This window comes from Rhipicephalus sanguineus, chromosome 1 (assembly GCF_013339695.2).
Source record: "Rhipicephalus sanguineus isolate Rsan-2018 chromosome 1, BIME_Rsan_1.4, whole genome shotgun sequence".
Taxonomy (NCBI): Eukaryota; Metazoa; Arthropoda; class Arachnida; order Ixodida; family Ixodidae; genus Rhipicephalus; species Rhipicephalus sanguineus.
In genome coordinates, this window is record NC_051176.1 from 107,959,946 (window position 1) to 107,986,638 (window position 26,693).

The following is a 26,693-nucleotide window of genomic DNA, read 5'->3' on the forward strand; positions in this document are numbered from 1 at the left end:
TGCGTCTGCCGCGGGACGCTTCGAGCTGCTTGCTCTTTTTTTCTGCGCTTTTCACGCTAGAAGTGCGTATTTCGTCCGTGTCGTTTTCCAGGCATGGTTTCAGCAGTCGATAAAGCGTTTTAGTCTGTCCCGCATTAAAAAAAAGCGTCGCGCACGATCAAATAAAGTGTCCCCAAGCTGGCGCCAGGTCAAGTGGCGCCAGCTATGGAGAATCAGAAGCAACTAACAAACGCGCAATCTATGTCCCCCGAGCATTCGGAAGCGCCCTTCTCGACTCGCTAAGCCTACAGCATCGATTATTTGAGCACGGCTCTCAAAAACGGGGCCGAATCGGCACGAATACTTTGCTGTCGAAGCTTAAGGACATGAATCTAAAGCAAATGGAAGCATCAGTCCGGAGCTTACACGCTACAGAGCGCACGGCGGCCACTTGATAGATTCGAGGTGGACGACAACCGCTTTCAGCAGTGCGGTCATGTTTTTCGGAGGCTCGCCGGCGAAGCTTGCCGTGCAAGTAGGACAGCTCTCGCGAGTGCGGCGACGGCCGACGTTCTGCGGCACCGCGCCGTTGCGGCAGGCTTGCCGCTAGCGTGAGCGGGCCCTTAGACCTAGCCTAACCGCCGCATCGCAGGCTCTCTGGACAGCTCAAAGTTGATGTTGGTACTCCGAGCTCTTGAGGGCCGAGCTCCATTTTTGTTCCGTGAGGTCCTTGTCCCCACGTAACGAGGGGCACCGCCAGAGCATGTGCTCGAGATTGCACGTCCCCCCGCAGCGAGGGCACTGTGAGCTAAAGTCACTTGGAAATAGGCAACGCATGAAAGCGAGATTAGGATATGAATTCGTCTGGAGCATCCTAAGGGTCATAGCCTGCGGTCTCCTGAGCTTTTTGTAGGGCGGAAGAATACTCTCCTTTCCAGGCAGGAGTGCTTCGTGGATTCTTTAAAAGTGAATAAAGTGTCTCGGAACTCTTGGACCCCGAACTGCGACAAGGCTTCACCTCCCGCGCAGTTAGCTAGTACGCGCGCCTTGGAGTGGGCGATGTCGTTGAGGTTGGTGAGTGAGTCCAAATTTTGGCCTGAATGTACCGGGAACCAAGTGATCGTGTGCATAGTTATTGCCGTGTTCTTAAGAACGTCATGGACCTCTCTCGCTATGGAGGCCGAGGCAAACGCCCTGACCGCCAATCTAGAATCCGAGTAGATTTGCGTTTTATTGCCATCCAAGAGCGTCAAACCAATAGCGACCTGCTCCGCTTTAGAAGAGGTGGTCCCAGTCACGGAGGCCGACGAGATGATGTGACCTCGGTTATCTATTGCCACTATACGGCAAAGTGAGATGAGCGTCCATATTGTGCCGCATCTACAAAGCAAACCGATTGGGGATCATCCTTGATCACTCTTGCTCTACGCCTTCCCTCATTGTGCAGCGGGTGCACATTGCGAGGGATCGGCGCAACAAGCATATTTTGCCTTTGCTCCTCGGTGATTCGATGACTTCTCTCTTCTGCCAACACTGGACTGAGAGCCAGAATGGCTAAGATTCTTCTCCCTGCCAAAGAGCAGGATAGTCGAGTCAGCTGTGCTGATTCCTGTGCTTCGATGATTTCGTCCACCGTATTGTGCACGCCTAATTGATAGAGGCGTTCTGTACTAGCAGTCACAGGAATACCGAGCACATGTTTGATGCTTTTCCGAATGAGGAGGTTTAGCTTCGTCTTCTCCAAGTTGTGCCAGTTGTGCATGGCCGCTACGTAGATGATTTGGCTCATTAGGGAAGCATGAGTAAACTGTCTTCGTTCAAGCCTCCTCTTCTGTTAGACACCCTACTGATGAGTCTGATAAGCATTTCCGTTTTCTTGGTAATCATATCTAACGTAAACCTATTGGATCCATTGGATTCGATAACGATGCCCAACAAGCGTATCGACTGGACTCTAGCGATGAGGTTTCTGTCACATGTGGTTAGCCTGATATCGACATCCGTGAAAACCTTAGAATAAAAAGTAAAATATACCACTGACTGTCCATGCGCACAATACGCGTCCAATGGCGGCCGCTCTTTTTTTATGGCGTAAGGGTTAAGAAGAACCAATCAAAAATACAACATCCAGTCTTTTTCCTGAGACGAGAGGAGAGGCACCGAGAGGAGAGGATTTTCTTGTCATGCTTGTTTCTACCAAAAGAAAGTATTTCGTACTGTTATTTTCCCGTACCTCAACGTCACTCTCGCCAGTCATCACTCGATGCAGTAGAAGCTTGTGGTTGTTCCGCTTTTGGAGTATAGACAACAGGCAGGCGTTCGGAGTATTTATCGCGTACCATCGTTTCGGCAGCGACAAGTTGCAACGCGGCATGTGTTTCTTGCATCGCCCGGATACACCAATGATATCGCCCGAGGATCACCACACTCGCCAATTTTTGGTGAGCTATTTGCTTTCCAACGTGGAGGCACGAAAAAGAAAAAGCGCAGTGCGGCCTCGTGGGCAGAGCTTATATTTATTCCTAGGCGGTAAGCGTCTTTGTGGTCCTTCTTTTTCTATTTGATTCGATTCGGAAATTTCATTATGCGAGCACTATTAATTTGAATGTGTCATTAGCTTGTTATAGGTACAGCCGCACCATTTACATTAGATGTCGACGGAGTACGCGCATTCAACGCAGTAAATACAGAACATGTAATTGCCGTTGTGCCAAATCGCTAAAAGCGGGTGCGTGCTGCAGCTATAGCTTATAGGTATTTCTCGCCGCCCTTTGTAGTAAAAGAGACGAAAATTACGTTCTCCATCATCGCCGCCGCGATGGTACAGTGGTGGCGGTGCTCGGCTGCTGACCCGAGAGACGTGGGTTCTATCCGAGCCGGCCGCGATGGTCGCATGTCAATAGAAGCGAATTGCTATAGACGCCCCTGTACTTAGGCCCGTATTCACAAACCAACCTTACCTTAACGCTATAAGGCGGCTTTCATAAGGAAGGGAAAATTGTAAGGATAAGAAAAGGTCACAGTGCGTTTCTAGATTTAGGTGCGCGTTAAGGAAGCCCAGGAGGTCGAAATTTCCGGAGCCCTCCACTACGGCGTGCCTCTTAGTCATACCATGGTTTCGGCACTTATAACTCCAGATATTATTATGTTCTCTATCGTCAAAGCTACAGTCAATACTAGAATGTCAACCCGAACTGTCGTCGCACCGGAAGTTTATTAAGGCCTTATTGAACTTTTTGCGTGGCAGATGGCCTATTGAGTAGGCTATAGTACTCTCACTCCTCACCTTCTTCTTTTGTTTGTTTGTCTTCGTACGCCTGCTCTTATCTCCGCTGTCCTTTCCATCTTTATTTGCATTTCCCCCTCCCCCTAGTGTAGGGTAGCGAACCGCATGATATGATTCTGCTTGACCTCCCTTTCTTTCTCTCTTTTTTTATCTCTCTCCCTCTCTCTCTCTCTCTCAATTGTCAAAGCATTCAATTTAAGCAACGCAGTAATTAGGACAACCTCCAAAACCTATCGGTCTCTACAGATACAGAAAAACGGCGAAATATTTTCATTACAGATATCTCTTCTACAAGTGTTGAAGAATCGGAGAGTTGGTTTGTCGTACTTGAAATGGAACAGCGCATCACGGGAAAAAGAAGAAACGGCCGAGCCGGCCAGACGAAAGGACAGAGCGCTAACTTCCCTCCGATTTTTACTGGCAAATTGCCAGTAAAAATCGTCAAATAGATATCCCTGCGCAAGCATGCAAAAGCATCTTTTCTACGTGGCTCGTCGAACGCGAATGTGCGCGCGTTTGTCGACGCTCTCTCGCGTAATCCCGCATTTCAGGCTCGCGTTGGGCGAAAGAGAGAAATGCGCTTTCACCAGGCAGAACGATTTCGGGCAGCTGGGCAATGCCGGAAGGAGAGGCCACGTGGCGCCCGTCGCATGCACACTCCCTGCGCACGAACTTTACCGGAGTCCGGGCGGAATGCTCTCGGCCGCGTCCCCCGCGAGTGCACGATGGAGAAGGAAGGGGACAGTGAAAGCCAGCCGAGGAGATGCACAACGCGTCACGGAAGGAAATGACAGCCCGGCCCCGTCACGACGTCGTTGATCGGGACGACGAGAGAGGCTATTTCGGCGCCCGTGCTTTACGTCCGCGCGTAATACTGTGCGCCCTAAATTTCGGCCACTTTCTTTGTGTGTACCATTGGCTCTCTGAAAGCCGGGCTCCATCCATAGTGCTCCTCTGTTTACCGTTATTCTGGGAGAAATTGTGGTCACCTCTCTCTCTCTCTCGCTCCAGTTTTTTTTCCCATTTTCTCTCCGGAGTGCGCCGCGTCATCTGGCTGCTGGACGATGCACCTAAACTGTGCCAGAGGGAAAGTTGACTAAATGGTGGCCACGGAACGGTCGCAATGCGTTTCTTGGCTGTTCATCGAGGGCTCACACCTCGCAAAATTTTAGTTTCCGGGCTCGCAAGGAGCGCGACCGCGTTTTGTAGACGCTTCCCAAAGCGCTTACACATCTGGCTCTGCATACAGGCTGCCCCGGTACGCGGCAGAAATGTCTCTTCGCTAGAAGGGTGGATGGCCATATAGAGAAAGAAAAAAATGAGTGAAATAAAATAAGAAACAATTGAATTATTAAACTATTTTGGGTCGTTCGTGCGGAAGGCCGGCTGGGGTGGAGAGACGGACCTCTATGCAGTGGATCACATCCGTTCATATATCGCTGGGTCCTGCGATGAACGTCATAAACCCTCGTATACAGCTTAAGCAAGCAGCTGCAGGAAATATCGAGTAGCCGTTTAGATGCTCCAGGTATAATCGTGCCCGAAAAAATATCTATGAGCAAACCAGCGATATGTTTGTTATGCAGCATAATTCATCATTCATTTCAATTTACGTTAATAATTACTACATTACAGTTAACGACAACAATTAAATTTCGAGCACTCGCGGTTCTTTAAAGCGCACTTACACCCCTGTACACGAGCCTCTAGCACTTCGCCTCCATCGAAATGCGACCGCCGCGGCCGGGATCGAACCAGCGTCTTTCGGATCAGCAGCCGGGTTCTGATAGTGCTACGAATGTACTAGTTGCTAACGAAGACAACCCTCGTCGAGGAAAGGTCCTGCTGAAATAAGACATTCGCATGCGCCACTAAAAAAAAAAAAAAAAAGCCGCCCTGAAATTGTGGTGCTGTTCATTCATTCATTCATTCATTCATTCATACGTTCTGTAAACCTCGAAGGAATTATCGAAAGAGAGAGGCAAAAGCAAACCATTTTGCAAAATACACACGCGATGTAATGTAAAAACTGCACCAGCAGTTGCGATAGCAGCTACAAATTCCCTCAGTGGCAGATACTTAACATCGCAAAGCAGCATGTTCGAACCCTAAATTGCACGAAAGCAGAGGCTATGTTTACTTAAAATCTTTCAGTAGTGGAATCTTCAGGGGCGAAAGTTTCTAGTTGTAAAAGGTTCAACAAACATATATACTAAAACGTTGTTGTCGTTTTTGTTTCCAGAAGTGTCGGGGCCGTTTATCATCGTCAATCGGGATTCTCTAAACGTATGCCGAGTACAGATAATGGCGCGTATAAGCGGTGTTATAATAATTGGATTAAGAAAATAATGATGATAATAAGTGGGTTTTTACGTGCCAAAACCATGATATGGTTATGATGCACGCCGTAGTGGGAGGCTCCGGAAATGTCGACCACCCGCGGTCCCTTAAAGTGCGCCTGAATCTACGTACGCAGGACTCTCGCATTTCGCATGCGTCAAAACGCGGTGCCGCGGCCAGGGTCGAACATGTAACGTTCGTGTCAACAGCCGATCACTGCGTAATCACTGTACCACCGCGGCGGCTGGATTAATTGAGCCAAAGATACACTGGATCCTGGAAGATTTTTTTTTTTTCTGTTGAGAAAAACAGCAAGTTAGACTCGACACTTACCTCAGTCGTTCTAACCTTCTCACCCGATAAAAGCTAACCTTGACAGTGCATGGAATTTTGCACAGTCTCTGCTATGTCCATGTATACGTACATGGTCATTGCGGAGATTTTTTTTTTTTTCTCCCGAACAGGCAACGATCGCCGTGAAGTCGCTCGGGCTCTCCGTGCTCAAAGAGACAACAGCGCCGGTGAAAGGCAGAGGCCTTGAGCGACGACTTGGCCGGACGATGCTCGCGCGCGCGTGGCGGCTGCAGAAAAGCGCGTTCGCACGCCTCGCGACTCGCTCAGTGGGAAAGCAGGCGGTTCCGGCGGCAGCAGAAGCCGGGTCGGGGATCTGCAGCTGACCACGACAGCGGAGCCACTGCCGCCGCCGGCAGCTGTCCGGGAGGTTGAACGACCCGGCCGGCGCCCCTTCCGGCCGGAAGAGGAGGCACATACGGAGGAGGGCTTGCTCGAGTACATGTACGCCTTGGGTAGCCAGCTATGGTGTTCGATTAAGGCGCCCCGTGCTTATATAACATCCAGGGTTGCCACTGACTTTCGAGAAAATGTCGCCAAACGACGAGCAAAAAGTCGCCAAAAGTCGCCATTTTTTTACAAATTTCGCCAAAAAGGTCGCCATCCTAGATATGTGCGGCATACATAGTAATAAAACTTTCCACTCACGTATAGCTCGGTAGAATACAGTACCATCCAAGACCCTTCAATTATATTGACGTTTCTCAATGCCAGTTGTATCGCCCGCTTCATCATGGGAGTGCATGGTGCTGCTTCTCCGACTAGCCGCAAGATGTGCGTGGTGGCGCAAGGGTGAATGAATGAAGCGCTCATGATATCCTTCCATCCCTGTCGGCTCGTTTCAAAGGTAAATGTGTGGTAAACCTTGGGCGAAAACCGTGAAAGCGCTGTTTGTAGACAGCTTTACGTACCCTTATATGAATTAAAATGATTAAAAGGTTCATTGACGGTAACACGACAGAATTTTTGCAGGAACCGATCATTAGTGAGACTTACACTTTTTAAGTGTGAACTGATATGATAAAGGACGCCACCGACCTTTTCTTATAGTCACTTACATCTACAGGTGTTAATCCGATGCGTTAATAATGAACAGGTAGACAATGTAGAATGTTTATAGTAATTGTTTTCATTGCACACGCTCACCAAGAACAGTGGAAAATGCCTCGATAAATAAGCTAAATTGGGGGCACTGCAACAGTGAATAAGTCGCCAAGCTATTCAGAACAGTTGGAGCTTTGGCGGAACAAATGGTCGGAACACGCGGCCAACCCGTCGTCTAGCCCCTTGAGAAGCCAAACTTTAGAGAAGCTTAAACCACCTAAAGCTATATACTTATAGTCAAACACTGCCCCCTCGCGGTTTGCGAGGCAGTCCGCTGACTTACATTTTGCTAAAATGTCGCTGGGGGACATTCGAGTACCTGCTGCATTTAATGAATTGAGGAGATACACACGAGTTACAGGACGGACATACCGAATGACGCGTAATGTGCACGTTCTACTCTAAAACCAAGAAAAATACCCGGAATGTTGCCGCTCATTCATTGGAAAGACACTGAACTTAGGATGCATTACTCAGTGGAGACCTAAGCCGAAAATCGCCAAAAATTCGCCATGTCGCCATTCATAATTTTAGGTCGCCCCGGGCCTCTCAAATTCGCCAATTTGGCGAAAAGTAGCCACCATTGGCAACCCTGATAGCATCTATCGGGCCCCACGCCGCTTTCCATCCCCCCTTGCTCGCCCTTTATCTCTGCCATTACAAGCTGCTGTCGCAATACGCATTGTGAGGAATGCAGGAACATCTCTTTGAGAGAATGAACTTGCAAGCTGTTGTTGAAGTACATGTACGCCTTGGGTAGCCAGCTATGGTGTTCGATTAAGGCGCCCCGTGCTTATATAGCATCTATCGGGCCCCACGCCGCTTTCCATCCCCCCTTGCTCGCCCTTTATTTCTGCCATTACAAGCTGCTGTCGCAATACGCATTGTGAGGAATGCAGGAACATCTCTTTGAGAGAATGAACTTGCAAGCTGTTGTTGAACTCTATTTATTTATTTATTTATTTATTTATTTATTTATTTGTTTGTTTGTTTGTTTGCTTGTTTGTTTGTTTGTTTGTTTGTTTGTTTGTTTGTTTGTTTGTTTGTTTGCTTGCTTGTTTGTTTGTTAACGCGCAAGAAAGTAAATGACACTGTTGACACCAAAACAAAGGTCAGCGGGGGGATAAGTTGAGGTATGCAGGTGCAAAGGAGAGGGAAATAATATAAGTTTGTGAAAGCAACGTACAATTATTTACAAGTAGCGATAACATGAGCTTTTCACTCATACTTCGCTTGCTGTGTCCTTGTGGCGTCATTGTCGTTAAAAGTACGGAATGCGTTCGATTAATTCGTTGTACACCCTGTATATATGTAGTCAGTACGCGTATCGATGGGTGCGCCTGCTAATTGCTCGTATAAGTGCGGGCCGGGAGACTGCGGCACACAGTTGCCTAAACCCAGTGACGGTGCAAAATGTCTAACTTACGCCAAATACTGCCGAGGTGAAGCGCGTCCGCGCATTCAGTCTCAGTATATACTGCGAAATACCGTGTGAGCAGCTCAACAGCGTGTCAACTAGCTCTGCCGCTCCACCGACCTGATTAAGGCTGCAATTTAGAAAACTGTGACATTGGTGGTCGGACATTGGCAGAAACGTTGTAAATGTTGCTTGCAAAATGAACGAAACATAAATGAAAGAAAATTCTCGAAGCTTGCGCTTTCCAGTGATACAACGGCGAGTTACATTGACCGCATTGAAGCATTTTAGTGCTTTTCGTAGATTGTAATGTCCGCTGCAACATCGCACACTTCTTTACATTTGGAACATGTCCAGTGTTGACATCACTGGAGCTGCCGGAGTATGAGCCGGCGTTCTCTCTTGTAATGAAGGATTTGTTTATCCGACCTTCTTAGTTTAATCAGTTTAATGATACAAAAAAATGCATAAGACGACGCATAGCGTGCAGTTTTTGCGTTGTCCTCTTGTGTGACTCTTCTGCGGTGTTATTTTTTGACCATCATTTGTCAGATACGCACTATATACATAGTTAGGGCATATAATTAGAGACATCCTCTCCAATGCTTAAACGGTAATTAGGCAGTTTTTTAATTGAGAAGGCTATTATACCACGCTAATTCTTATTCATCTTGTTACGCAGAGCGGAACCAGAAAAATGACGTGTAATAGGGTGCGTGTGTGTGCGTACGAGCCAATTCCTGGAACACTTGTCTCGTTTAGCGCTGTGCAGATAGCGGTGATCGCCTTGTACACATCAGTCCTGTGTCTCTTGACCTATGTGAATGTCTTTTTTTTTGCGTTTTAAAGGGCTCCTAAACCCCGCCATGTTCAAAGACGAGAAAATGGTTTATTTCTCGCATTCACTACCCTTCCTACAGGCTCTATCTCCTCATCGCCACTTATTTCTTCATAGAACACGAAGACAATGTCAGCACTGAGCTTTGAGCCTATCAGCACTTCGCGCTTTTCGGCTACACGTTGCTATCTCCGCTTGCGCTGCAGTCCAAAACGCACAAAACGAAGTGAAATCAGTTGATCGCGCACGATAGTCATGCGAGACGAGGCAGAACGGGCGTGCGACTGCATGGCGAAGCAAGGTGGGAAACAATTCACAACTGATGTCCCTCGTATATGGACCAATGGAGAGCCTATTGTCTCATATACGTCACGTGAACATACTGCTGGCGTCACGAATCGTGCCGAAAAAACGGGAAATACCAGGACAGAATAGCGCTCTCCTTCTTTTTATTTCTCGTGGGTCGTTTAGGGGCCCTTTAATTTTCCTAAAGTTTACAGTCCGTTTCGCCCAAGTTTCACGCGCTCAGGCATCGCAGGGATCGAGTCACGTTAATTTAGGATTTTTGATAAGCTCGTCGACCCGAGACGCTATGGAGCGACGCGCTGTCACCTTGACTGCAGGATGACAAAGAGACCAAGTGGACGCAGGCGCCCCGCGCTTCGCTCAATTGCTTCTGCAGCGAACCGAGCGCAGCGTCCTACAGGGGTACGCTCCATGGAATGAGCGTTGCGCGCGCGCGCGTGCGCTAGTGCTAGCGATCCCGTTTACTGCGTGCTCTGTGCAAATCGCTAGGATACAGCGGTCTTAACGAAGCGGACCGTAAACGTTCACCAAAGGCTCTGTAATGTCGGTCGCGTGCCTTTACTGTGGCTTTGGTCTATCTAATTAAATTCTGGTGCTTTACATGCCACAACAACTGTGACAGCGACTGCAGTTAATTTCTAACACTTGAATATAATCGAGTGCGCGAAAGTTGTTTAATTGTCCCTCCAGCGAAATGCGGCCACCGCGTCCGGGATCGAGCCCGCGACCTCAGCACCTCAACGCGATAACCACGGCGCTGCGGCGATGGGTCAGCGACAAGATGCCGTTAATCAGATAAGAAAATATGCACCCCTCTGGCCCTCGCGTGCAGCAGTGTTTTAAACGTGTACACAGAACGGAGAAGTTGCAGCGCATATCTGGAGAATGTGCGCGACGATGTGCGCGCGACGCGGATGTACTTGAAGACACTGAAAGAAAAGAAAAAAAATGCCTGCCTTAACTTTGAGCTATCCTTATCAGCGTGCATATGTGTGCAAAAAGAAATACTCGCAACACGCGTGATGTGCCTGGACATGGGACAGCTCGTCGCGTTCGGTGACGCTGAGGCAGCCGGGAATTATCGCGCTGTGTTGCTTTAGTGTATCCTCCTTGAAGAGTCGACCCGGTGCGTGTTCGTGTTGCTTACGGGTCGAGAGTTTCACCCTGCTCTTTCGAGATGGACAAATCAAAGCCGGCGACAATAATTTTGGCGCTTACTCTTTCGGTGTCGACGTTCGCCCAGCTCAGGTGAGATGACTTGCATCTCAATAATAATAAAAGTTGTACAGAACAGGGGTAAGCTGCCACAGACAGGCTGACCCAAGTTTTTATAGGCGAAATGTCATTTTTTACATAACACGCCAAAGATGGCAAGACCGCCTTTGATAATGATACGTCCACCTGCCACAAAAGTGGCCCATCTGTCGAGCCACCTTGCCACTGTTTGTACAACTTCATAGTATGTCTTCTTCTGTTCGCTCACATCTTATTGTGGATCCCATTAAGAAATAGGATTAAGCGGGTGCGTCGGTTAAAACCGACAGATAGTGCAGAGTAGTGAATGAGGGCATGCAGAATGCAATGGGCAGCACTAGATGGTGCTTCGGATCACTTTAAGCTAGAGTTACTGTATATGCTACCTTTAGGTAGCAGAGTTGCGCATAGGTCTGGCTAGCAACCACAGCTATGCGGCCAAGCCGCTCTTCGTTCTTGCAGGCGACATGCCTACCGTGTCGCTGATCGACAAGTTTGGAGTGTCGAAGACCCGTGATTAACTTAACTGTCGATGTCTGGTGTCAATCCGACTCGCTGCAGCGGCGGCGTAGAGAAACACAAAAATTGGCCCAAGCGTCAGCTTCTCCGCAATGCATGGTTGCTAGCGGCGTTTGGAAGACAGATGCGCCACTCTGCTACCTAAAGGTAGCATATACGGTTACTCTACTTCAAGCCTGAGCATCCGACATACGGGGCGTTCAGAGTAAATAGCTGATTTTAATAAAAGCGTGATGCTATATCTGCGCAAAATCTTCTTGTACAGGTGGTCTGTGCACAACATTCGCGAACAGTTAAGAGCCCTCACACACATAACTAATGAAGACTTCTGAATTAACCTTTTGCTATTTGCGACTAGATTACATTTTCAAACGAAGCTTGTATTTGCCTCACCAGTGACAATGGTGTTCTGTAGCTGAGCCGGAGGTGGCGGGTTCGATGCCTCTAGGCCGCGGCTTCATTTAGACGGGGCGAAATGAAGGAATGATTGTGTAAGCAGATTTAGGCATACATGTGAGAAACCTAGGCGGCTTAAATTAATTTGAAGTGTTCCCCTATGATGTCTCTCATTGACTCAGTGGTTGTTTTCTTAAGGTCACAAGTGTGCGAACAGCCGCAAATGAAGTGACCTTTCTGCGTGCGTGTTAGAAAGAGCAAGTGCCAGAGCGTGTGCATGTGTGTATTTGTGTAATTTCAGGGTGCCCCTTCGACGAATGAGGTCTGTACGGGAAACTTATGAAGGTTTCGACATACCGTCCACTCCGCTTGAGTACTGCGCAGTGGGAAATGAAATGTTTGCGAAACTATTGAAGAACTATATGGATGTGAGTGATTATTACTTTACGTTACTCCGATTTCAATATAAAGATTTCTCATTGTATTAGCATACGCTGTCCAAACAACACCCAGATGACCACGAAATGTCGGCGGCACGCGAATTAAACTAATAAAAAACAAAAACAGTTACTGGAGCGCTTTTAGTTCAGTATTTTCCTCGTATTTTCTTGCTCGGCCTTCTCGCGCTCTCACTGCATTCGTTCTCCCTGTCATTGCGTATCAGCAGTCCGTGATAGCTTGACGTGACCGTCTACTTGGCCTCCATCGCCCTGCAGACATGGGAGGATCCATCTGCGGGCGACGTGAGCCTCCCGGCACTGGCCGCCTCAACGGTCTTTTCAGCCGTACAGGCGTGAATCGGAGGCAAATGGAATGCCGCGGTAGGTTTCGGGTGTCAGTGCATTACCATATTAGATTTCGATGGACCGAAAAATCCCTTTCTCGATTTTACGAAATTCTCGATAGAACGAAATAATTCGAGCGAGGTCATCAGTAGTTCGTTAAATCGAGTTTCAACTGTATAAATAAAATCTAGTTCTACAGTCGTTCTGTGATAAACTGAAACAGAACGTACATATACACTATAGAACAGGCTACTGTTGCATTTACAGGAGTTAGGCGAAGCAAAGCCAGACGCGTCAACACAACGGCGTAAAAACAACGAAGTTTAGGAACCTGGCCCCACAATAGTGATGCAGAACTATCGATGGTACTATCGATACTATCGATAGCTGAGTCACTATCGAACTATCGATGGTGAAAAATACTATCGATAGCGCTATCGATAGTATAAATTTCGATGGTACTATCGATAGTATAAAATCAACAACGCCGACTCACTGCAGAATAAACTTAGTTCCCCGCACGCGTGGTGCATAGTGGAGCCGGAGGAGCAGGCTGAAGGGCAAGAAAGTTGACATGCTTGTGTTCTTCACCAGAGTGCTTTGCTGACACATGATCATAAAGTCAAACTGTTCAGCTGTAGCGGAAAGGAAGCCTTTACATGTGGTGGGACTGCGCGGCTTCAAATTGATATTGCATTTTATGATTTCAAAATAAAAAATAGCAAGAACAATAATTGTAAGGTGTAACTCGTTGCTTTTGGATACGAATTTACTGCTGGATATATCCCACCATTTCACTGCGGAAATATCTAATTTCTCTGCCAAAAATTGCTCATAAATTAAGCGAAGCTGGTAGTAGGCTATCGCAAATATTTTGGCAATATGGCCGGCCAGCAACCGCATCATTATTTACACCACTATCGATAGTATTGTCACGTAGTTGTGGCGGTGAAGAATGCTGCAGCAAGACTGGCAAATACGGAGCTCTTTATTTGGGCGAACTTGTGCCCAGAAAATCAAAACTCAAAATACAAGCGATACATGCTGCGCACTGACAGCGGCGGGAGCAGTCGTCAGCCGTTGAGTAATCTGATCAACGGTAGAACGCCCGTCGTCCTTTATACATGAATCATCAAATATTCCAGCGTTAACGCTGGTGCTCGCGTAAACTCTCGAATGAACTTGACTATTCGCGTCCGGCGCGTAATCTTAACAGAATGATCTCAAACAATTGTGAAGCTTCTCAAACATTACGGCGCGGTCTGCGTCAAACGTTGCTAACAGTCTTTGTGCGTGAAACCAGAATACGTCAAAACAAAGCAATAAACACGCGTGGCAGTAATATCGCTATAATAATATCAACGATGGTACATACCGATTGCACTATCGATAGTTTGTCGATAGTAGCACTATCGATAGTTTGTTTACACTATCGATAGTTTCGAAAAAACTATCGATACTATCGATAGTCAATTTACCGATAGTTCTGCATCACTACTCCACAACCTTATTTGTTTACTTAAGCACTAAATGATTAAAGACCCCATACCAAGCACACAATACAGACCTTATTCTCTGTCTCAAGAGCGCATTGCCTGATTGGACTAGTCAGATAGTGCTTCAAATACTTGCACGAGGCTGGCCTGATTACACGAGCGTTATGTGCCAGAACTGCAAGTAACTAGAATTATTAAGGCGAAAGCCATCGATGCCTCATTAAGCGCGAAAATTGATCCTCGGCGGACACAATTTGTCGACGTCTTGTCCTAGGCGCAATACTACGGCGACCTCTCGATTGGAACACCGCCGCAGTACTTTCGCATCCTCTTCGACACTGGCTCCTCGGACCTGTGGGTTCCGTCCGTCAAGTGCAGCGAGAACGACCGCATCTGCGGTGAGGTCTCTTCGATTTTCCTTTTGCTAGCGGTCAGTCGACGGCCATTCATTACATATGGGGCATATGTCAAAGCTCTTGTCAAAGCGTAAAGGAAAACCAGTAAACTATAGATGAAGGCGATGCCGATAGCATCCCCTTCTCTTGCGGATACAGTTCGAAGTGCGATGCCACTCATTTGATAACCACGGTTGGCCGCAGGAGCGTAGCCAGAAATTTATTTCCGGGAGGAGGGGCGGGGGGGGGGGGGGGTTCACCCATACTTTATGTACGTTAGTGCGTGCGTTTGTATGTGTGCGTGCATATATACACATGCAAAATTGAAAATTTCGGGGGGGGGGGGGGGGGAGGCACCAATGGTTGGCTGTCACTGCGTTTTTATAGCTGCACTGTCGCGCCTATAACCAACAGCTATTAGTGTACGTGCTCTCGTCATGGGCGAAAAGTGTTTACTGCTTCGACCATTTTTTTTTTTTTTCGTAGGTCGTCTAGCAGTCTTCCTGTCTATATTTAATCACCGGCAGCACCAAATGAAGTTCTCCACATCACAAATCTTCTCACATATTGTGCAGTAATGTAGATACACCTGGTCCCGTTTTGAATGTACATGCTGATGTGGGTAATATACGGCTACGCACGTAGCCTATATTTCATTGTCTCCTCTGTTTAAGCTTATGTTTCTGATTTGAACTAGCATTATGCATACTTCTTAAATTGCACTTCTACGACCTGTATACATAGCACTGTAACATTTATTGCTTCAGTGGGGAAACACGAGCCACATTCCTTTCCCGCTCAGGCCTTCACCAGCTCTACAACCCTGCGAAGTCATGCACGTACGAACGCAATGGCACGCGCGTGGGACTCGTCTACGGAAGCGGACCCGTACATGGCGAGGTCGCCGTTGACGTCGTCACCATCGGCAATCACTCCGTGAAGAGTCAGGCATTCGTCCAGGTCAGACTTCACGATCAATTATTAAAGACGGTAGTCTTTCTTGGGGCACTTAAACGCAGAAATTTTGGTCTGTCTTTCTGTCTGTCTGTCTTTCTGTTTGTCGGCACGTCCCTCGATTCAGCTACTCGGCTAAAGTTGAACCACTTGCACAAGGGCCAGCCATCGTGAACGGCTCACTAGGTTCATACTTGTCTACATGGTTGATCAAAAAGCAAACATTACGCATATCTGAGGCGCAACATCACTAGGTAAGTATTAGGTGGTGTGTTCCTTTAATAGAAAATACATAGATACCTAATTCTAGAGACCGTAGTTTCTTAAGCTGCGCTGAAAATGCGAGTGCGCCGAAACTTGGCTTCCTCCGTGCCCTCTGCGCGAGTTCATTGTTGTGTTTCGGTTTCAGTTCAGTATTGCACAGTACGAGTGCCATGGGGCCATGGGGCGCCGCTCTGGCATTCCTGCTTTACCCAGGCGACGTGAATATAAGAGTGTGTGGAGAGTACTCGTTGAGTGCGGACGTTTCTTCTGCTTCGGCGCTTCGCGCCAAACCGCGTGTTCGGGCTGGCTGGCGTCCCCGCCGGTCGCGTTGGTCACCGCCGGTCTTGCCTGCTGCTGCGCCGGGACTACCAGCCCGCAACACAGCATTCACGTTTCCCGACGTATTGCCAGATGGCGTTCATATCTCACGCAGCGCCTCTTCTATCGTCTTTACACGACATTTGCAGCGAAGCACGCAGATACGCGGCCGATTTTTTTATTCCCGCGTCTGCTTATACATTGATCAATCAATCAACCAGTCGACCAATTCAGGTTATAAGAGCTGTTTAACAAACAAGTGGCGGGTGGAGTATCCTGACTAAATACTAATGCTATAGCAATGTTTGACCGAAATTGCACTTCAACTAGCAGATGCGCAGCACGTGTGTTTGTGTGTATAGTGTTCTCTGTGTGTACTTTGTTCGCGCCGTTAGTAATAGTAGAAAATTTGAAGCAATGTTTAGCTGAAAGGAATGGACAAATTCGGTTAACTTAACTTGTGTCTGACAGAAAATTCTGAGTTTAATTTAAACTACGCGCCTTTTCTGTGCAAGTGCATATTGTTTGTGTTGTAACTAATGTAACGAAGCAGCCCATGCAGCATTTTGCGGTGATCGGTGATCGAGCCGGACCCGTACTATAACTCTGCGGTGCACCGACACTGCGCTGGTCTGCACCATCCGGCCCAACCTAAATTGACCTTACTTAACCAAACCAACTTTTTTGCCAATCACAAACATACCTCAAAAGGACATTCAGGTGAACTGTCAAATTTCCCTTTCGTGACTCTCAATACTACATGCGACTACCGAGGGCCATGAGCAAAGTCGTTCTCGCCTTTCGGTTCCTTCGCATTCTTGTAATTTTACGCTGATAGATAGATAGATAGATAGATAGATAGATAGATAGATAGATAGATAGATAGATAGATAGATAGATAGATTGATTGATTGATTGATTGATTGATTGATTGATTGATTGATTGATTGATTGATTGATTGATTGATTGATTGATTGATTGATTGATTGATTGATTGATTGATTGATTGATTGATTGATCCTCGTACAGTCCGACAACAGGCGTGGCACGGCATTCGCCTACGCCAAGTTTGACGGCATCCTGGGCTTGGCCTATCCGGAGAAGTCAGTGCTGGGGGCCACTCCAGTCTTCGACAACATGATTCAGCAGGGAATCGTTCGTGACGCCGTGTTCTCGGTGTTCCTCAAACGTGGAGCCGGCGCTCTGGGGATCCTGACGGGAATCGACGGTGGCGAGATCTACTTCGGAGGAGTTGACGAAGCCCGCTACTTAGGCGAGCTCTTCTACGTGCCCGTCTCGAAGAAGGGCTACTGGCAGCTGGCTGTCGACAGGTACAAAAACGCTGGCTGTTTGTTGTTACCGGTGATTAAATGCGAAGGCATCTCGCATTATCCAATAACCGCAGGGTTACACGATATATGTATGAGCCTTCCGATGTTCTGAATCGACGCCGCGAATAGCCAGTGGCTCCAAAAAGCTTACGGCGTGCAAGTGGTGGACAAAAAAAAAAGAGAAAAAAAGAAAAAAAACAGTTTCAGTGCTGTGGCGTTGTGCATTCCGTTTTAAAAGCGATGCGCACCACTTAGCATTGAAAAATGCGATTTTAATACAAACTTGGAGGACGCTTGCGCTTCGCCTTCAGGAGTGGAACGCGATAGCGTAATCGAGCCCTGTTCGCATCGCCTTCTCAATCGCAAGCGTGACTTCGCTTCTCAGTAAGCACGTCAACCGTACCGCAAGGAAACAAACGTATGTGCACGTGACATTGGTCGTTTCAAGCTAAAACAAAATGCCTACTGCAAGTACATTTGCGAATTATGGCGTAGTGGGCAACGCCATAATTCTTCCTTTTGCGAATTATCGCGTCCGTAAGACAACACGCGCACCGTCGCGGCTGCACACTTTGTTGATGCTTTTGCTGATGATGATGACTAAGTATGCTTGTGGGATTTCTAATTCGTGGGCCTTTAAACCAACAACCACTCGTTGCGCAGTTCACATGTTTTGACACCTGGTGCGATTCTACGCTTCAGCCACGCAATATTGCATGCGTTAAGTACCCTCCTCGCACTACATGACATTTGTACAGGTATTTTCTTTAAATTTTCTGAAACTGTTCCAGGCACTGGCGTCGGTCGCTCCGTGGTAGAACACCTGCTTGCCACGAGGAAGACCTGGGTTCCATTTCCACTCGAACCGAAGCTTTCCATTATTTATTAAATGCGAAACATTTCTTAGCGAACCTTTGGCACTTTGAGCGTTTCTGTCTACGTATCTATCTACCTATCTATCTAGCCGCCGACGTCGGAGTGCTCTCGTGATCGCCTCTTTAACTTGGTGTAGACCAAAATGAGCATGTGAGGGTAAGAGAACTTGACGAATACGACTGTCTGGTCATCACATGAATAACGTGAAAACTGTGTCGCGTACGTCGTTAAACCCTTTCCTCCAGACACGTGTGGCACATACCCGTTTACAACGGGCCGTGGTATACGGGTATGCGCCACAGGTGCATGACAGTTTATATCTACTAAAGAACGGCGACAACAGACATTGATAAAAGCCGACACCTGCAGCGTTGACCCGACGAATAAAAATCAGTATTTCAGCAGGAATCGAACCCAAGCCTTTTGCGTGGCAGTCAGATATTCTACCACAGAGCCAGGCCAGGTCAGGAAGCTTCTTTAGAAAAAGACCCTGTGCAGTGTAATGTCGGTGCAACTTCAGTTGTGGTTGCAGAGCTCGTTATATAATTTTATAACTAAGCAATAAACATTGCATATGTACTCCTACGTTGCAGGCGTGATGTCAGATTAACGTCACTTGTGGTTCCAGTGTTGGATATGCCTTTATAGCAGTCTAATAAACATTGCATTTGCAACGCTATGATTCAGCAACCTATATTCAAGCGTTGCTCGACCCCGGAAAAATAAGCTAAAGAATGTTCACAGTGCATATAGGTTATTCACAGTGCATATCAACCCAGGCTTCGGAAATCTTAACGCAGTAGCGTGAAGGGGCCCGTGTCGCGGAAAATACGGTGCCGGCGTCGGCGGCTTTGTCAGTGGGTGACAAATCCCGGTGCAAGCAAAGAAAAATTACAGCTCGAGCCGGATTCGAACCCAGGTATACTGCATGCCACTCAAGCATTCCACCACAAAGCGACGTCAGTGCTTCAAACTGTTTCGGAAAAAGACCACATACAGGCGTTGTGTCGGGAGAACCGCAGTGTGGTAGCAGTGCTTTTATAAGAATTTAATAAACATTAAATATGTACACCTGTATCTCCGCAAGCTATAGTCAAGCGTTGCTGGAATACGCCGATGACCGCTACTTATGATATGCACATTATCGCACTGTAGCGTGCACTTCGTTGCAATAAAACTGACGTCTCTACTTGAACGTGAGTGCTGACGTTACGTCGGACCATGAGTTACCCTTTACACGACAGCGTAGACGTCGTTCCTGGCAAGCCCACGATATGCGCGCAACTAGTCAATTTACACAAAGACGTCGATCCATCTCATAACGTTTAGCTCAAAGCAAACAAATACGGCATACGTAGGCTGCTACTCGCTGACTGCATCGCATGAAAGTTATTCCCACACTGCGTGGGATCCGCCGCATTTTTTTGTATAGATTTACGATATCGGTCGTTAATTCCAGCGCGGATAGAATTAACATTCGAGGTGCCGAGAACAGCGCCCAGGTAAAACATGGTAGGCACTTGCAAGTAGTGTCATCGACAAGTTTATGGCCCACAATTCCCAAAATCACTTCCCAAAAAAAGCGTTTCAAGCTCGTATTAGTAACTTTTTACGGACGCATTCTAAGTGTTAATGCCGCTTATGTGGAGGAACATAGCACATACGCATAATGAGGTGAAAGTCTGGGAATTAAATAAACTGTGTATGTGGTGTCCCAACTGCCATGTGCCAAGATTTTTTTAAAAAATAAGCAATTACGGTTGGCTGATTTATGGGGTTTAACAACCCAGAGTGACTCAGGCTATGAGATACGCCGTAGTGGGGTTATACGGGCAATTTCGACCACCTGGAATTCATTAACGCGCACTGACATCGCACTGTGCACGAGCCTCTAGCGTTTCGTCTCCATCGAAATGCGACCGCCGCGGCCGTGATCGAACCGGCGTACGTCAGGTCAGATGCCGAGCACCATAACCACTGAGCCACCACAAAGAGCAATTTCGTTACACGAAGACAACCAAGTATACGTTGCTCGAAGTACGATGGAGCATCCGCCAGCAATACTGGTTAATGACATGAAATCAGGTAGGCGTAATTAACTAAGAGTAACAGGACAGTGTACTAGGGAAAGGAATGGGGGAGTTTGAAAATTATAAGAGTAGAGAAAGTGAGAAAGAGAGAGAGAGGGAGAACGCACACGTCACAGTCCGTCAGTCTCGTGCGGTGGATACTGCAGCGTAAAGATGGCCCTACCACCGTAACGCGCTGGGTGCTCATGATGTGCATTGCAAATTAACCTTTGGCTACGGTCAAATGGGCCAGCTTCAAAAGTGATACATTTGGAACAGCTATCGAAAACTCAAGATGATGAACAGGGGGGTCGCAATATTATTTTCTTTTATATTTTAAATTTGTTTTTCTTCTTTAACGCATCACAATCAACTGTGTGTCGTGGCTTCTTTTTTCTTGCTTACCCGACAGTGTTAAGTTCGGCGTCCACGATTTCTGCTCGCGAGGCTGTCAAGCCATCGTCGATACCAGCAGTTCGACAATCACAGGGCCTTCGGATGACGTCGACCGTATCATCAGCTTGCTCGGCGCCACGCCCTTTTCTTCGCGATTGGTACGTCGTAACTATACCGCTGATGATAATCAGTGATAGACATCCGTTAAACACGTGCCAGGCACACGACTGCATGCGTCTAAACTCAGACCACCGAAGTTCGACAAAAGCATGCACCAATCTGCACCATTCAGGAAACAGCTCAAGGCACAGCTGGATTCCTGCGTTCGCTATAAGATGTCTTTTTTGAAAGACACGATATCCGCTTAACATCACACATACTATACTGAATGAAGGTCGCTGCAAAGCTCCGACCAAATGAGCTTTAAAAGAGAACCCACCTGTGGGTTTTGCACTGGCGGCGGTGGTCTACAAGTGAACAGACCTCGTATTAATTGAACGGTACACTATACGCACGAAAAGGATATGAGGTGCATTTGATCGAGAATTTATCACGCTCGTTACGTGTAAAAAGATGTTTTGTGGATCTATCTATCTATCTATCTATCTATCTATCTATCTATCTATCTATCTATCTATCTATCTATCTATCTATCTATCTATCTATCTATCTATCTATCTATCTATCTATCTATCTATCTATCTATCTATCTATCTATCTATCTATCTATCTATCTGTCTGTCTGTCTGTCTGTCTGTCTGTCTGTCTGTCTGTCTGTCTGTCTGTCTGTCTGTCTGTCTCTCTCTCTCTCTCTCTCTGTGTGTGTGTGTGTGTGTGTGTGTGTGTGTGTGTGTGTGTGTGTGTGTGTGTGTGTGTGTGTGTGTGTGTGTGTGTGTGTGTGTGTGTGTGTGTGTGTGTGTGTGTGTGTGTGTGTGTGTGTGTGTGTGTGTGTGTGTGTGTGTGTGTGTGTGTGTGTGTGTGTCAGTTGTCAGTTATACGAGTATATCTCTATTTCGTCAAGAAGCAATATTAGAGAAGGCAGGGAGGTTAACCAGTTTAGGAAAACCGGTTTGCTACCCTACGCATGGGAACAGGGTGGGGGAGGTTTAAAGATGGAGAGGAAAGAGAGAGAGAAAGATAGCACATGACACAGTACACACAGAATTAGTAACAGTCGGTCACTCTTGCGTGGTACGCGACATTTCTGTCAAAGCCGCTTGTCCAAGTTCGTCTCTCTTAAAAGCCTCAGCAGTGCATTCGTCGCCTTCGGCTGCGATGTCTTCTGTTGACGACATGCAAGAATTGTTTCAACAGACATTTGTCTACTGTCAAGGTGCGCCTGAACGGACGCCAGTGAGTGTCTCTGAACATTATATACCAGACAGTAAAAACTGCCTACAGTTATATATGGATAACACCAATGTAAGCGTGTGTGTTACTCATTCAGTGCCACCTGAAGCAGTCTTCTCTTTTTTTTTCTTTTTTTTTTCTTTTTTCAGAATCAAGTAGACTGCTTGTTGGTAAACGATCTCCCAATTCTTACCTTCATAATAGGAGGCAGGTCGTTGGAAGTGCGACCGGAAGACTACATTGTTAAGGTAATCCATTGACAGGTATTTGTACTACCTTTCATCTCAGAAGTGCTAGAAGATTTCATTTCTAAAATTTCACCCGTGGATTTTCTCACTCGAAGTTTGGAGACTTCTATTGAGCTTTGAGCCAGTGTATTAAGGCTCTTTAGTGAAGATAATGTGCTCTTGGAATCCAACAAGCAAGCAAGCGGTCGCGAGCTCGATTTCCGGTTTACACGATCATTCAGAAATGATCGCGTAATTAAGTTTTAAGTGCACGTTAATTAATCTCGGGTAGTTAAAGTATTTCGGAGCCAACTACTATACGGCGTGTCTCATAATCATATCGTTTGCATAATTACATAATCATAATGATAATCATAATCGCTTTCATAATCGTAATTTCTCTTGGGTATCATAATCATATCGTTGATATGATTATGATACGATTATGATTATGATATGAACCTCACAGTTTAGTATCTTAATAAACAACTTGTCGTATGAACAACATTGTTTCTTCCTTTAGTGATATTGGCGAAGCTATACAAACGCTAAATCTGGTTACTGTTTACGCTCGCGCAGAGCCGCGGGCCCGATGAAACGCTTGATATAAACAGCGACGCAGTGACACCGGTAGTACCGTAAAAAAAAATGCCGTTTTCAAAATCCACGAGAGCCTCGTCTAAGCAGTATAACGACAGCATCGACGGAACAGCCATTCTCACGAATTGGTCGCGGCGCAATACAATGAACTTCAGATAGGTATCTGAAAACTTTATTCTCAGGCATTGAAAGGTTGGAGTTATGGCCTCCAGTACTCTTCGAATACAGTCGACTGAACCTTTCTTCGCTAACCACTGATCTCTGTTTTCTTTCTTTCTTTTTTTAAAACTTTCTTTGTTATGGCTCTTCGGCGCGGCTTGCTTGCAGGACAAATGTCGCTGATGTGCGGTCTGTCTCACGTGCCTTAAAAACCCGATAACCGCCGGCACAGCGCCTATATACATTCACTGACCTCACTGCGCGTTTCCTTTGCGTGTTTTATCAGCTGAAGCAAGGCTATACGACGTCGTGCGTGGTCTTCATCAAATCCAACGACTTCGGCTCGAGCTACGGATCACTCTGGAACCTCGGCGACCCGTTCATCGGCCGCTACTTCACTGTTTTTGACCGCGGCAACGATCGCCTGGGCTTCGCGGAGGCGCGCTGAGCGGCGTTCGTACCTTGGGTATCAAATAAAGCATCCCCCGCCAAAGCTGTTGCCTGAATATACTCGTACGTACAGTGTAATGCATTTTATAATTTTTCTTTCGTAGCAACTTTAAATGTTGCGAATACTCCTGCGATGTCTATTCCAGCATAACGGTCGGACTCAGCAGGTTGGTTAAAGGGGTACTGACACCTTTTTTCGAAGCCAATTTTACTCTACCATACAAATTTGCTGTATGCAGAGACGGCTCTGAGCAAGAGTGAAGCTCAGCGAATGCTGATAAGGTATTTTATTTTGATCTTAAAAGTCAGTTTTTCCACGGCGCACCTACTGACATCGACAGTAGTTTGACGTCAGGCTACAGTACAAATTCTGGTGACTTCACGCAGCAGTATGGCTAGTTGTGATGACGTTAGGTACCAAAACTTCCAAGATGGCCGCTTGTGCGTCATCAAAACTTCCAAAATGGCCGCTTGTGCGTCACCAACGAAGCCACGGCGCGGAGCGGCCGTGGAAACGTCACTATATATTGTGCGAGCACGTGACGAGAAGCTCATACCGTGTTGTGACGTCAGGGTACAGTAGGAACCGAAACCAGCTTTTAAAAACATACTGTAATTACTTTTTCAGGGCGCACTCGCGCTTAGCATTACCTTTTCTAGGCTCTTGAGGACTTGACCTTTCATTTGACGCAAAAAACGGACAACTGAAAATATTCGTGTCAGTACCCCTTTAAATCCTAAGGCTACACGCAGAGTAGTGTGCTTTAATGAGGTCAAAATCTTTAATGTGACTTCTGTATTGACTGTATTGACTTAATGCGCGTAAACGTCTCGAGCTAACATGCACTCAATTACAACTTTATTTTCGCTTGAGCAAATAGCAGCGAGCGATGCGGTTGGCTATAGAGCACAGCGAAAGCTGGAGCAGCGGTCTTTCTAGAGCCCGTTGTAAACTCGCTTGGGGCGACAACTACAAGTAGAGTTGCGAGATATCCACTACGCCATAAATCATCATAATTTTGCGAAGCATGGAAGTACCCACTATGCCATTGTTCATCATTCTACGGAGAAGCGAGGTAGCCGCTACACATTTGTAAGGCATTATGTGCACTTTGTTGACGCTGCGGCTGAAGACAATGAAGAATTAGGGCTGCGGCATTTGTAACGGGTGGGAAGCTTTAAACCACACATTCGTTACGCAATTCGCATTCTGTAATGCCTGGTTGTTATTTTACTCTTATGCCACGTTATATTATATCTGTTAACGTGATTCCTTGCCCGAGATAACGCCTTTATAGGGTCTTTTTGCGAAGGCGTTACAAGCACCGGCGTGGCTCTAGGGTAGAATACCCGACTCCCACGTAGAGGGCCTGGGTCCAAATCCCGCTCGATCCTGGATATTTTCTTCTCGCTGTGCACGATAGCGGTTATGGACACCAGTGGCGGCGGCGGTGGCGGCGGACAACTACGCCACCATCACATAAGAGCTTTGGCTGTAAAAACGGGTGCTTCCTTTCTGTTTCGTCCATTTCAATTTGCAGAAACGTAGAGCTTTCTTTTTTCAACAGTGCCCTAAATTAATCATTATCAGCAGAGGGCTGAAATCAGCACGTTTCGCCAGGTAAATCGTACGCTCGAGTCTTCGTACAATTTAAAATTACTGACCACGACGGTGGAATATTTGCGCAATCGGGGCATGCAAGGCACGCGCCGTGTAAAGCCACCTGCTGAAAAGCGAGATGAAAAGCAAGTTATTCTTTATTATTTGCATTCCATTTCGCGTAACCTTAAACAATTTACCGTGATGTCAATGCCGAGTATGCGCAGATGGAGATACCATGCTTGAATGGCAACCCACTAAGTACAGGCAACTGGCGTATACTGAGAGAAGCCCACCAACCTAGATCACTGGACAACGATTCCTGGCTTCATAGGCCACACCACCGAGCTCTACTGATGTACATCGCCGAAAACGGGCCGTGAGTGTTGGGTGCATTAGGGTTATACACTGCAGGAATTATGAGTGCGCACCACGTTTCGACGCCATACAGCCGTGCTCAGCCGCTGCCTTCACGATATGACTGCAACAACAATCGAAGCAGAGCGAATACTTAAACCGAATGACGCATTTCCTTCTTTTTACGATCTCTATAACTTTTTTCTTATAATCGCCTGTCGCAGATAGTACAATTCTAGTCCCCGAACCGGATTACTCAAATTGGGTCTGACAAGGCTTGCGCGACAACTCGAAATGCATAAATGGCGTTTATCATATATGCTTTTGGCACGTGTTTCAGCGTTATTCTTGTAGGATATCGTGGGTTGCGCCTCGTTGTCCAGCAGATGCTTGCGTACTTGGGTATTTATGGAAATAAAGAGGCTGATCGCCTTGCTTCAAGTTGTGCCAACAACGAGCGTGACTATCCAAAAATTTTGTGTATGTCTCACAACGTTCGTCTTCTGATCCGATCGATAACTCATAACGTATAGCACCCAGACAAACGATTCATTTCATCCCTATGGCATGTTTGTCAGTCAATTCTTCATAGCCACGTCGCGCTGATCGTACCTTTTGTTATAGCACCTGCTTTTGTTTTTTTTTTTGTTTTTTTTTTATTTCTTAGCCTTCACATCTTCAGTTCGAAAAGGAACCCGCGAAGCTGGCGTGCGCCAGCGCAGTTCGTCCGGCCCGATATCTTTATGTTCCTCCCCTTAACGCGCCGCTTACTCCTTACAACGCCGCAAGTATCTCTGGTTCGAATGCAATTTTCCTGCTTGAAGCGCCCTAAAAGAGCCATAGAAATGGTGACCAACGCAATCCTCAGCTTTGGAAAGCAAGCAGTTAAAGGGGCCCACGAAACGTTTCTGCGGAAACGTTCAGGCAATACAGGCTTATAGCCGCGATCGTGACGGTCTCGCACGCTTCCTATATAAACTAAAATGGCTCGCCCGGGTTAACGTATAAATAACTCCCCGAGCGCCTCGCACCTTCCTGGCGACCCCCGTTTTAGTCGACATTACTTCCGCCACTTAAACTCGGGCGCGTCTTCCTAAAAACTGTCGCCGCAAAAGATGTGGTCCGGAAAAAATAGAAAAAGAAAAGAAAGCTGCGCAAGCTATAACGGTTGGCACGAATTCAAGAAAAGAGTAATAAAAAAGAAAAAAGAAGAAAATATTCAAATCGAGACGCCAAGCGACCCGGTTGCAAACGAGAGTCGGCACTGGAAAACGG

The 26,693-nt window shown here is 46.9% G+C and overlaps 1 protein-coding gene across 3 annotated transcripts; it reads left to right on the top strand.

The window, feature by feature from the left end:
* Positions 1–4,039: 4,039 nt before the first annotated feature.
* LOC119386481 (lysosomal aspartic protease) lies at positions 4,040–23,467 on the top strand. Of its 3 annotated transcripts, none has more exons than XM_037653764.2 (8): positions 4,040–4,170; positions 12,092–12,218; positions 14,346–14,469; positions 15,269–15,426; positions 17,033–17,334; positions 20,692–20,833; positions 22,175–22,273; positions 23,298–23,467. In XM_037653764.2, exons 2-8 carry the CDS (start codon positions 12,108–12,110, stop codon positions 23,457–23,459), a joined length of 1,098 nt encoding a protein of 365 aa, XP_037509692.1. In that variant the 5' UTR covers positions 4,040–4,170; positions 12,092–12,107; the 3' UTR covers positions 23,460–23,467. The 3 variants fall into 3 exon arrangements, with proteins under 3 accessions (XP_037509692.1, XP_037509687.1, XP_049271697.1); XM_037653759.2 differs by lacking the exon at positions 4,040–4,170 and adding an exon at positions 10,728–10,869; XM_049415740.1 differs by lacking the exon at positions 4,040–4,170 and adding an exon at positions 10,728–10,869 and having other exon boundaries at positions 15,269–15,366.
* Positions 23,468–26,693: the final 3,226 nt, after the last annotated feature.

Coding starts and splice junctions, on each gene's coding strand:
- LOC119386481 (XM_037653759.2), top strand. CDS start 10,799: ATGGACAAATCAAAGCCGGCGACAATAATTTTGGCGCTTACTCTTTCG. Junction 15,427..17,032: donor AGAGTCAGGCATTCGTCCAG/GTCAGACTTCAC, acceptor ATCCTCGTACAG/TCCGACAACAGGCGTGGCAC. Junction 20,834..22,174: donor CGCCCTTTTCTTCGCGATTG/GTACGTCGTAAC, acceptor TTCTTTTTTCAG/AATCAAGTAGACTGCTTGTT.